Source organism: Centruroides sculpturatus, unplaced genomic scaffold (genome assembly GCF_000671375.1).
Source record: "Centruroides sculpturatus isolate CEXI.00-Female unplaced genomic scaffold, Cexi_2.0 scaffold1617, whole genome shotgun sequence".
Taxonomy (NCBI): Eukaryota; Metazoa; Arthropoda; class Arachnida; order Scorpiones; family Buthidae; genus Centruroides; species Centruroides sculpturatus.
In genome coordinates this window covers 27,891-41,596 of record NW_019385778.1, presented here as the reverse complement: position 1 = coordinate 41,596, position 13,706 = coordinate 27,891, and the positions used below count along the sequence as shown (strand labels likewise).

The following is a 13,706-nucleotide window of genomic DNA, read 5'->3' as shown; positions in this document are numbered from 1 at the left end:
AAGAAAAACACATTGCTGAACCTAGTAATTTATTAGGAGGTATATGGGAACATTGCCAAACTGCTGATGATATAAGTCTCNATAAGTCTGAAAATATCTTCTGGAAGAATGATCAATTTTACTTGGATTAAATTCATTTCACATTGCTGAATTCGTTAATATATTCAGTAAAATATATTTTGAAAATAATGTTTATAAATATTAACACAACAATAAAAATTAATATATAAATAATAATCTGCATACATGTTTCAACTGTACTTATATTAAGAATTAATAAAAATATAATTTTATATTTTCAAATAAGTTAGATATCACCAAAAATTATTGTAAAAGATCATATTGTTAAAAAGTAGAGATAAAAATTTTTAACAAATAAATTAAATTAAATTAAATATATATTGTATACAGTATATTTGTAAATTTAAAGCAGTGATTCTCAACCTTTTTTTTGTCATGGTACACTTTTAATAATTTAAAAATTTGCCAGCACACACAGTTACTTCAGCAAGTACCGTAGGACAACTGGTGATATCATAACAGTGATTTTTAAATGCAGTTGGTTATTTAGGTCACATTTTCTAATATAATAATCACTTGGTAACTACCGGCAATTACAATTTTCAAATGTGCCCGAAGTTAGAACTGATTGAACTACTTGTCTGATGTTGCTTATGTATGGGTATTCACAGTGGCAGCACACTAAAGTGTTGCGGCACAGTGGTTGAGAATCACTGATTTAAAGAATAGCAATTTTTTTTTTCCTCATATAAGATTACAGTTGTTGTTTTGGTATTTTAGGTGATACAAATTCTGCTCAAAGAGAAGCTGTTAGGAGAAAAACTGCACAATATCTTTCACGGGCAGAAGAAATATATGAAAAATATGTAGTTGGTCATTTACAAGATGAAAATAGATGGGCAGTAAGTAATTGTTGTTGTTATTATTAATGTATTATTAAATTTCTCTTTGAAATAATTCTTATTAAAATTAATAATAAGTACAGTTGACTCTCAATAAGTTGAATTGAAAGAGTTAAAAAAGAATTTTAGAGTTAATGAAATTTTGATTTAGGAAAATTATCATTACTTTAATGAGACTGTAAATATAGCAATATAAACAATACAGTTAGATTGAAATATGTTACATTTTTATTATATCTTAAGATATATTTACTAAGTAAAATATTTGTGCCATTATTTAATAAAGTTTGTTATAAAAATTTGATGTTAATGAGACTGTTGTGATAATGTCTTTGATGTAATTGCCTCAAAAATATTATGTTTCATATGTGACATGATCATTAGAAAACTCATTTAAAAATTTCAAGAGAAATCTATCTACAAGATTTGTTTAGCCAATATCATTTTAAAATAAATTTGTTACTTCACATTGAAATAATATTAGATGGTATTTCTTTTTCATGACTTTGGATATATTAACATGTCAGTTAACTTTGTATCTTCAAGCATACATAATTAAATGTTCATTTTTATTTGAAAAGTAGCAAAGTAGTCATATGTGTTACTTATAGTATAGTTATATTATTTTACAAACAAAACCAAATAAAATAAAATAAGACAACATCAGAATATTGTCTTATTTTATTTTATCTGAATTTAATGCATTCTTAAAAATGGTTCAAACATTGGAAATTTACATATTGGGAAAAATTCTAACCCTTTTCCTTTTCATTTGAATAACTCCAACCAATTTTTCAAGTGACAATTAGGTGAATAGGTTTTTGCTGTGTTTATCAATTCATATTTTTAGCATGATACTAAACATTACAAACACTAATTATTTTATTAACTAGGACTTTGTGCAGTTTGTCATATTATGATAGAATTGAGGCAGAGTCAGAAAGAAAGAGACAATCCCTGCACCTGCCAGCCATGCAGAGGTTATCCTTGCACCTGCTGGCCATGGTAGAGATGATCCTTGCACTTGCCAACACAGAAAGGCAATCTAAGAAAAAGCAGTTGGTGTCAATTGCTTTGTTTTTGTGTTTTGTTTGTTTTTCATACTCATTCTCTGTTAAGCATGCACAATCTATTTTTTATTTTGGTCCTAAATACCATGCTCAATCACATCAGGGAACATGAATGTTGTCTCTTTGATCCCACTGTATCTCAAAAACAAAGTCATAGACCCTCATTTTTTTTATTATGTTTTTGGATTCCTAATTGCAATTAATGGAAAATGGCAAAGTTTAATCAAAATCAATTGATCAAATTTTGAGAATGAACAGTTTTGTAAGCCACATAGAAGAGGCTTTGCTAGTGCTCTACCTCAATTCCTTAATGAGATCATTAAAGGATATGTTTGTAGGTAGTTACTCAATGAATCAGATTGTTTAATATTTACATTAGAAATTCCATATAAATTGCACTTTCTGTAATATGTAGTAGATAGTGATGAAAATTTTATAATGATACCATACATACATTTTATGTTTAAATATTACCATATAAAAACAGAACAAAAATGAAAATTATATAGAAAATCAAGCCCAAATTATATTAATAAACAAATGATAAAGCTAAATTTGTTATTGATCTATAACTTGTATAGTTAATAGACCAATAATGAATCCAGCTTTATCATTTGTTTAACAATAAAAATAAACAATGTAGTGAACCTATCACAATGTAGTGAACCTATCAAGAATAAGCTCCTAAGATTGCACTGAAATTTTGTGAAAAAAAAACCATTAAACTGCACAGCCATCACTAGAACATACACAATACCACTGAAACAAATGAAAACAGGTGCTGGGAACAGAATCATTCTGTACTTTCCACTTTTACTAATGCAACTTTCAAATTTTTCACAAGTGTGCTTCAAAGAAATTTGTAATACTAGGATTATTTGATTTGGATATTGCAATGAGTACTGAAGAATGTCATTTGTTGTAGAGTGACTTCAAAATCAGGGAGTAAGGGTATGGCTGTATATCATTTTTGATTCTATTATGTAATTATTAGATTGAAATAAATAAATTTATTGAATACAACNGTAATCCACAACTTTATTAAATTTGGAAATCAATACAGTCAAAAGAAAACAACCGGATGCCCTTCAAAGCTTACAAACAGGACAAAACAAACCATTGTTTGGTAGATTGCCAGCAACAAAACATCTTTTCAGAAGTTAGTAGCAATGCCAAAGTGTAATGTTGGCAAATCAATTATTAGAAGACTTGTGTAGACATGCCAGAAACTTGTATATAAGTCAAGAAAACCTGCCCCATCACTAAAGCCCACTCACAAAAAGAAACATTTACTATAGGCCAAGGAAAAAATGATCTGGACTGACATATGGAAACAAATCATCTGGAATGACCAGAAAAAATTCAAACATGATAGTTGGATAGTTGGAGTAACTACTGGTATGATTTGAGAAGGGAGGAAGGACTATATTTCAAACAACAAGGTGGTGGCTCAGTTAAGGTGTGAGGTGATTTTTATTGGCAAGGAAAGACTCCACTTACTTTTTTATAAGGGCATACAAAAGCAAATGATTATCAAGACATTTTGGTGAGTAATCTCTTGCTCTTTGCAGATTGTATTAAGTAATTAATAGTTCTTTCAACAGGACAATACTCCCATTCACACAGCAAACTCTACATATGAATGGATTTTTAGTTAATGGGGTGCCTATTATTGATTGGCCAACTCTATCTACTGATCTCAATCCAATGGAAAATCTTTGGGGATTGTGGCTACAGTTTTATATGCAAATAGGCAGCAATATAATAGTGTGGAGGAACTAAACCAAGCCATAATTCATCATGAGGAGGAAATAAGTGTCCTCCAAAAACTCATATAATCAATGCCAGATTGCATTTACAAAATTATTTTAGCCAAAGGAGCTTCATTGAATATTAGGTTATTATTAAATATAATTGTGAGAACCGCATTTACAGGAAACCTTTATTATAAAAGCATTATAAATTATTATAACATGTTTGTTGTTCGGAATAAGATAATTTTGCATTTCGAGAAATTGTTGATTGACTCAGCAATTAAAATGTTTTGCATGGACTTAGTTCCTTGTTTAAAGTGACGCCTCATATGCGTCACTTGGAAGTAACAAGTGAAACTCGATCATTGGGCCCAAAGTACTAAACCTCCAGGTAGAATCATAGGAAAAACCCAGGAGAAACCCTTATAAGGTTCCCTTATAAACATGAGGGGACAATGACAACAGAGGCTTTTCCCCCCTGTCAGCAAATGTGAACTTTTGTATGAATGTGTACGGGCTCTCCACTATCGCCACTTCCTACATCAACCTTTGGATTAGCAGCTGAACTTAACTGAACTTGAACTAGCACCAGAACTCAACTAAATCCTGAACTTCTTTGGATGGGACTAAGGATGAACCTACATTAAGGACCTACTCGAACTCCAGGTATTTGTCGTCACACAAAAGTTTTGTAAGCTCTCTCTCTCCTGATATGATAAGCTTCCCCCTTGATGGTTACTCAAGTTAGCGAGAAAGCTAGACCCTCAGTCTTAAATCCTGTAAATAGCATCTCTCAATAAATGGGTATTTCTTAAATGAATATCCTCTTGGAGTGCACTTCTTCCAGGTATCTCCCACCATCTCCATTCCAACCCTAAGCTTCCACAGACGCAACTGCTCGCATGTACCTGCAAATGTAACGGTCTCTGTGTCTACTCAGAAGACACAGTGGTGTCAGTCCTGACAACTTTGTCATTTTGGTCTTTGCCGACACGATGTTGACCCTTCGGTCCTGTGGTGCCAAAGTATGGGAGAGGGTCCTTCGGCATTGTCACATAATTTATTAACATATCATTGTTTCAATTAAATTTGTTATATGTTTTTATATTTTTGGGGCAGTCCAATTGATTGTAATTCTTTAAAATTGTTTATTTTTTCTGTCTCAATAAATAGTTATTATTTTTGAGGCAGAGCAATAGCAAAGCCTTTTCTATATGGCTTACAGAATTGTGTTGGTTCTCAAAATATGTTTGATCAATTTTGGTTAAGCTTTGCCATTTTATATTAATTGTGATGAGGAATCCAAAAATGTAATAAAAAGTGGGAGTCCATGGTTTCATTTTTGAAATATAAGGCCATTTCACAAGTGCCAGTGACAAAGCAATATCATATGAATTGCACAACAAAGTTGTGCGATGTTTTACAGTCATTAGCACATCTTCTGTGGGCTTATAGAATCAAGTTTGTTCTCAAAATTTAATGGGCATATTTGATAAAACTTTGCTATTTTCCATTAATTGAGATGAGGAATTCAGAAATGTAATGTGGGTCCTTTTAAATGTAAAAAAATCCAATGACAAGTTGCTTAACTGTCCCAGTTAGAACTGCATGTGTGGCACTATCTGTTACAATATTTCATTTAANTTTAACAATAATGTTCATAAATGATACTTGGAAGCACATTTTAATTTTTAATTTCCATTTGGAATAACATAAATTTTTTTTTTTGGACTGGATTTATAATTGGGCTGCAATTTGAAAAAATTGTAGACCTGTAAATTCTCACTGTTGTCTGTCCATCGGTCTTTCCTTAATCTTGAGAACAGAGTTAGGTAGATGAAAGATGAGACCAGATATGGAAAGCTTAGGGGCAGGAGGCCCCAATTAATTATATATGAACTTCCAACACAAACTGAAAGTTATGTTATTTCAGTTAAAAAAATTGTCCCCTGAAAGGTGTTAGACAGATGACCGGCACATCTCTATTGTTACAGGAAAAGTATGATGAACAGGGACAAGTCACTACTAATTTGAGGTGGAGAGCATATATTTTAAGTTAAATTAAAAATATGATTAAAAATTACAGCCCAGCATTATGGTGATGTCACAATAAATAAATGCTCGTTTATATTAATTAATTCTTTATGTTGTTTGTTGATAGTTGTTCATTTACTCATTTAATATGTAAAAAATCATAAGCTATTTTAAGTATTTGAAAAATTTTAATTAAAAATGAATAGATTTCAATGAATTTTTAAATTTGACATAAGAATTTTGAAAATAAATGGATTTTTATAGATAGAAATTTATTTTTAATTTCATATCAAAGCTTGTAAGCATGTTACAGTAGAGCCTCGATTATCCGACTCAATTGGGGACTGGGGTTGGTCGGATAATTGAAAAGTTGGATAACCGAAANTTTGCTATTTTCCATTAATTGAGATGAGGAATTCAGAAATGTAATGTGGGTCCTTTTAAATGTAAAAAAATCCAATGACAAGTTGCTTAACTGTCCCAGTTAGAACTGCATGTGTGGCACTATCTGTTACAATATTTCATTTAAAAACTTTTTATATTTTTAATTATTATAAAATGGCAAAAAGCTTAATTTTGAGGGTAGGGATGGGTTTTACAAAAAATTGTAAATGCTAATAATGAATAAAATTGTCATCATGTCTGGCTCTACTCGAGATATCACACAACTCTCCTTTATCTCCCCACCTATCAACCTTTAATCATGAAAATTTAATAGCATCAATCCCCCTAATAAACAAACCTGCTTGCAAAATTTCAGAAATTTTCAGCAGAAAGCACAGGCATTATTAAGCTTCAAAGAGGGTGAACAAAATCATGCCCCTTCACACACACATTAACATGCATACATACAGAAAAAACTCTTGAATGTTTTTGCATTTCTTGACATTTCAAGGTGCATTGAGTCCAAAAATGTAAAAATCTTGGAGGGTCATTTTTTGACCAATTGCCATACTTTTCTTCTGTTATATATAGAGCCAGGAAGGTAAAAATAGGAGTCTATGACTTTGTTTTTGATATACAAAGATATTAAAGTGACAATGTCCATGCTCTCTGATGCAACTGAATGCACCTAATGAAATTTAGGTCTAGGGATCAAAAATAAAAACAGTATTGCCTGTGTTTAATAGAAAATAGGTATGAAAAACAAACAAAACACAAGAACAAAGCAATTGTCATTAACTGCTTTGTTCTTGGATCACCTCTCCATGTTGGCATGCACAAGGATCATTTGTTCATACCCAGCCAGTGCAAGGATCGTGTTTCCCATTGCCAGTAGATACAAGAATAGCCTCTTTTGTGGCACAAGTGCAAAGTTTACCTGTCCATGTCTGTCAGGTACAATAATAGCTTCTTATGTGCCTAAAAAGTGCAGGGATCACTGATTTCTGGCTCTGCCTCAATTCTATGGCTATACAACAAAGTTGTGCAATATCCTAGTGAAATATGTGCATTTGTAAAAGTTCAAGCAAGCCAAAAATAAATTATTTTTGCAGAGTTTTCAATGTGAATGATTTTATACAGATATCTATTAGTGCCTTTATATTTATGGGATGCATTTTAATAATTATATAAGTAGTAAAAAAGTAAAAATTTAATATTACTAAATTATTACAATTTTTTTTTGAATTTTCAATAATTATTTGTTTAAATTTACAATTAGTTAACTAATAATCTTTCAGTGATGCCAAAACATTTTAAAATTTGATTACAGATTTTAAAACTCTTATTGATTTTTAAAATATTTTAATTTTTTTCCCCACTCTTTTAGAGAAGAAAAACACATTGCTGAACCTAGTAATTTATTAGGAGGTATATGGGAACATTGCCAAACTGCTGATGATATAAGTCTCAGTTCTCATCCTTCTGATGATGATGACAGGACTACATTTACTGATGATGATTCTAGACTGGGAACTCCTCTTCCAAGCAATGATTTAGCTTTATTTGATCCTCTCCTAGAGAAAAATACTGATCACTTGAATTCTTTAGAAGGAGAGAGTAACAGTTGGCTTTTATCAGCTATTCAATCATGTACTTACATTCATTCTGATGATCAAGCTACTTCTTCACCAACTTTATCATTTCCTAAACCATTTGCAGAATTAGATTATGCAGAAGATAGTGAACTTTCTGTTGAACATATCTTAGAAGACTCTTCATCTCATGTTGTTCCTGATCTTCAAGAATTTGATCCACTTGTTGATACATCATCAAAAGTTGAAAATAAAGAAGATTCATCTCCTGAATTAGAAGAATTACCATCTCCTCTTAATGCTCCTGAAAATACATACTTGTTTGAAGCAGCAAATTTGATTAGTCAAGCTCATGAGTTTGAAGCTGCTGGAGACTTTGTATTATCTTTTAGTTATTACAGATCAGCAATTGGTATACTTTTACAAGGTGTTCAAGGTAAATAATAATCAGTGTGCTACATTAGAATATATATAGATTTATTGTTTTATATTCATAGCATCAACAAATATATTCAGATTTTATACCTGTAATATATCTGGGTAAAATTATCATAAAAACTGAAAATCAGTTTTGAAAATGTTTGAATAATAGGATTATTGTATTATCTAGAAATAATTCCAAAATATATTATATCCACAATCTGATGCAGTTGAAATTCATTAATCCAGTACCCAATAATCTGGAATATCTGGTAACCTGGCACCATCTGATAAGCTAGTACTCCATGAATTGGAATTTGTTTGGACACAGTGCATTAAGAGCCTAGACAGAAATACAGTACATATCTGAAAAATGAATATATTCACATGAATCATTGTGAATGTTGATTTTGTGCAATAGCTTCTTCATTAATATTTGTGCAAGTATTTTAATCAGTATAGTCATGCACCATATCAGTATTTAATCAGTATAGTCATAGTACAAAATGTACAATGTATGCAACATTTAGATTGTTTAGATATAGGCAAGTGATTGGTATGGTTATATCTTCTAAATTAATTAGTTTGAAAGTGAAGATCAGAGATGTAATTGGTAACACAACTGCATGGTAAGAAGTTGCAAATTAGAGATCTGCTCTGAATCAATCTTTTCTTCCAGAATATTCTAAATTAATTAATTTAGTTTTAATTTTTAAATTTAATGTAAGATGATGACTTGATCATCTACCTTTAGTCCAAAATTATATAGCATTTGTATTTTTAATTAGCCTGATAATAAATTTGGTTTGTTATTTGATTAGTACATTCTTTATTGTTAAATGGTTTTGAATAAATTAAATGGGTGATTGGAGTTATAAAATTGGTTATTATTTTTTTTGTAAAAAGCTTTAACTTGAATAAGTCTGAAAATATCTTCTGGAAGAATGATCAATTTTACTTGGATTAAATTCATTTCACATTGCTGAATTCATTAATATATTCAATAAAATATATTTTAAAAATAATGTTTACAAATATTAACACAACAATAAAAATTAATATATAAATAATAATCTGCATACATGTTTCAACTGTACTTATATTAAGAATTAATAAAAATATAATTTTATATTTTCAAATAAGTTAGATATCACCAAAAATTATTGTAAAAGATCATATTGTTAAAAAGTAGAGATAAAAATTTTTAACAAATAAATTAAATTAAATTAAATATATATTGTATATATTTGTAAATTTAAAGCAGTGATTCTCAACCTTTTTTTCGTCATGGTACACTTTTAATAATTTAAAAATTTGCCAGCAAGTTACTTCAGCAAGTACCACAGGACAACTGGTGATATCATAACAGTGATTTTTAAATGCAGTTGGTTATTTAGGTCACATTTTCTAATATAATAATCACTTGGTAACTACCGGCAGTTACTGGTAACACCAGTTACAATTTCCAAATGTGCCCTAGGAAGTTAGAACTGATTTAACTACTTGTCTGATGTTGCTTATGTATGGGTATTTACAGTGGCAGCACACTAAAGTGTTGCGGCACAGTGGTTGAGAATCACTGATTTAAAGAATAGCAATTTTTTTTTTCCTCATATAAGATTACAGTTGTTGTTTTGGTATTTTAGGTGATACAAATTCTGCTCAAAGAGAAGCTGTTAGGAGAAAAACTGCACAATATCTTTCACGGGCAGAAGAAATATATGAAAAATATGTAGTTGGTCATTTACAAGATGAAAATAGATGGGCAGTAAGTAATTGTTGTTGTTATTAATGTATTATTAAATTTCTCTTTGAAATAATTCTTATTAAAATTAATAATAAGTACAATTGACCCCCCTATAAGATCATAGATACGTTCCATTCTTTAGGAAACCGATTTCTTACGAGTCCTTCCAATCATAGCCCGACACGTGTCAAGTTTATGGACTACGGCTGTTTGAAAGGTTTTCTTCCATAAAATTAATCGATTCTAGACTAATCCGACTCAACATTTCCAAAATATGTATATTTTTTGTGGAAATAATCCGTATAAACTACGCTATAAACAAAAAATTGTAGGATTACTTACCGAGTGTGCACCGCCGACATTGCCATTGNTAATGCATTCTTAAAAATGGTTCAAACATTGGAAATTTACATATTGGGAAAAATTCTAACCCTTTTCCTTTTCATTTGAATAACTCCAACCAATTTTTCAAGTGACAATTAGGTGAATAGGTTTTTGCTGTGTTTATCAATTCATATTTTTAGCATGATACTAAACATTACAAACTCTAATTATTTTATTAACTAGGACTTTGTGCAGTTTGTCATATTATGATAGAATTGAGGCAGAGTCAGAAAGAAAGAGACAATCCCTGCACCTGCCAGCCATACAGAGGTTATCCTTGCACCTGCTGGCCATGGTAGAGATGATCCTTGCACTTGCCAACACAGAAAGGCAATCTAAGAAAAAGCAGTTGGTGTCAATTGCTTTGTTTTTGTGTTTTGTTTGTTTTTCATACTCATTCTCTGTTAAGCATGCACAATCTATTTTTTATTTTGGTCCTAAATACCATGCTCAATCACATCAGGGAACATGAATGTTGTCTCTTTGATCCCACTGTATCTCAAAAACAAAGTCATAGACCCTCATTTTTTTTATTATGTTTTTGGATTCCTAATTGCAATTAATGGAAAATGGCAAAGTTTAATCAAAATCAATTGATCAAATTTTGAGAATGAACAGTTTTGTAAGCCACATAGAAGAGGCTTTGCTAGTGCTCTACCTCAATTCCTTAATGAGATCATTAAAGGATATGTTTGTAGGTAGTTACTCAATGAATCAGATTGTTTAATATTTACATTAGAAATTCCATATAAATTGCACTTTCTGTAATATGTAGTAGATAGTGATGAAAATTTTATAATGATACCATACATACATTTTATGTTTAAATATTACCATATAAAAACAGAACAAAAATGAAAATTATATAGAAAATCAAGCCCAAATTATATTAATAAACAAATGATAAAGCTAAATTTGTTATTGATCTATAACTTGTATAGTTAATAGACCAATAATGAATCCAGCTTTATCATTTGTTTAACAATAAAAATAAACAATGTAGTGAACCTATCACAATGTAGTGAACCTATCAAGAATAAGCTCCTAAGATTGCACTGAAATTTTGTGAAAAAAAAACCATTAAACTGCACAGCCATCACTAGAACATACACAATACCACTGAAACAAATGAAAACAGGTGCTGGGAACAGAATCATTCTGTACTTTCCACTTTTACTAATGCAACTTTCAAATTTTTCACAAATGTGCTTCAAAGAAATTTGTAATACTAGGATTATTTGATTTGGATATTGCAATGAGTACTGAAGAATGTCATTTGTTGTAGAGTGACTTCAAAATCAGGGAGTAAGGGTATGGCTGTATATCATTTTTGATTCTATTATGTAATTATTAGATTGAAATAAATAAATTTATTGAATACAACAATAATAATATTATTATTATTATTAATTTTAGAATGATAGTCGTATAACAGTGACATCTACAATAGAACTCAATATTGGTAGTTTGCGTGGATCACTCAGTGAGTTGGCAAATTACAAAGTTCTTGGAATTTTGGGACATGTTCTTTTGGTGTTGGATAGTGTATCCAATTCAACATATGTGATAAAGGTAGTATAATATATAAGTTTAAAAGATATTTTAAACATAAATAGCGTAATTAACTATATTATAATTATATTTCATATTTTTCAGTCGTTATACAAAAGGCCAGATGCAAAAAGTTTTAATTCACCAAATATTGTTCCTCAAGAAATTCCATATATGGTACAATTACATAAAGTGTATGAAACTGATTATGCCATATTTTTAGTACTGCAGCATGCCTCAGGAGGCCGATTATGGGATTATGTTAATTCCTACTTGCAACATAGTCCTATGTCACCATGTATTGATTGTGGTGCTCCATTTACTGAATATATAATGGAGAATAAATCAAATCAACATTCTCTTACAAATAATGTTTATACTGGAAAGAAATTTGAAACTCTTCCAGAAAACACAAATAACATAAAAAATGTTCTAGGTGTTAAAGAATGTGTTTCTTTATCTAGTCACAACAGTTCTGTTGATTCTGATTTAGAAGCAGCTCCAGTCTGTCCAGCAAGTTATACTGCATTATTTACAAAATATGCAGCATCAAGAGAGCCAGGAAAGACTGTTGTATTAGCTAAATGTCATATCAATTTTCAAAAAGATGAAGATAATGAAGATACACAGAGTATTGAAGACAGCTTTGCCCCTTTAGATCAGACTATCACAATTAATACAAGTGAAAATTCATCTGATTTGTCGGCAAAAGTTTTTCAGAAAAACAATAATTCAAAAACATCAGAAAATATTCCAAAAAATGGTAGTTGTTTGAGAGGAGACAAAGATACCAATTTACCAGATTTAGTAAATGATCATGTGCCATATTCAAGTAATGATTGTGTTGAATTACTTATTTCTAATTCAAAAACATTGTTACATAATGTTGAAGAAACTTTAAAGGCCACATCTCCAATATCAAAAGATATGAATAATGCTAATACTTTAATCATGCAAGAAGATATAACACATTTTGAAGACATTCTATCAGAAAGTAATAAAAATCTTCAGAACAGTTCAGTTGTTAAAGAAGAAAAATATATCCTTGAAAATGTAAGTTTTAATTTAATTATTACATTTATTTATTTATTTTATTTATTTTGTCTACATTAGATGTCAGGGGATAGCAGATCACCTCCCCCAATAAATAACAAGACCTATAACAAAAAATAATTAAATACATAAAAAGAAAATCAACCGACATAATAAAACATAAATGAAAATTGCACAAAAAATGTTTAAAATATTAAATACATATAATGCTAGAACTAAAACATAAAAATTTAAAAACAATATAATAACCGAGCTGGAGTACAGAATATTGCCATAAAATTCATTTGCATGAAGTGCAAAAGAATTGAAATGCAATAGAATATGTTAATAAAGTTGCATTTACAAACCATTAAGAATTATATAATAAGCATTGACAAGATGTCTTTTATAACATAAAATTCGATGTGAAGCACATCTTCTATATTATTCATATTTCCGGCTATGTGATAGAAAAAAGATCTATGTGAAATAGATAAGCAGTAAAAAGGAGTAAAAAACAAGTGGTTTCATGTGTATTTTTTATGGGTATACTAAGATGAAGGCAGGAAATCATTTAAAACCATTAAAATATTTATAATAGAGTATACAATCATGGTGTTTGATTCTTTCATGTATATTGGGAAAACCTAGCCTGAACCTTGCAACATTTAGATTGTTAGTAAATGGTAGATTACTTAGTTTATTTAACAATAAATATATCTTATTGAGTTCTCTCAAAATTTTATTGAGAAGGGAAGGGACTGTCATAGACCAAATTGGCAGGCAATAATCAATAATAGATTGTAATTTCTCAA

General features: G+C 30.0%; 1 protein-coding gene across 1 annotated transcript in view; it reads left to right on the top strand.

The window, feature by feature from the left end:
* LOC111642059 (ribosomal protein S6 kinase delta-1-like) overlaps positions 1-13,706 on the top strand; it is a gene marked incomplete at its 3' end in the record, with an annotated part of 46,706 nt that overhangs the window by 5,133 nt on the left and 27,867 nt on the right. Inside the window, exons 4-8 of the mRNA XM_023388326.1 lie at positions 802-923; positions 7,533-8,193; positions 9,824-9,945; positions 11,725-11,880; positions 11,965-12,912. Coding sequence (XP_023244094.1) covers positions 802-923; positions 7,533-8,193; positions 9,824-9,945; positions 11,725-11,880; positions 11,965-12,912 — 2,009 coding nt within the window. The remainder of the gene's footprint in view (positions 1-801; positions 924-7,532; positions 8,194-9,823; positions 9,946-11,724; positions 11,881-11,964; positions 12,913-13,706) is intronic.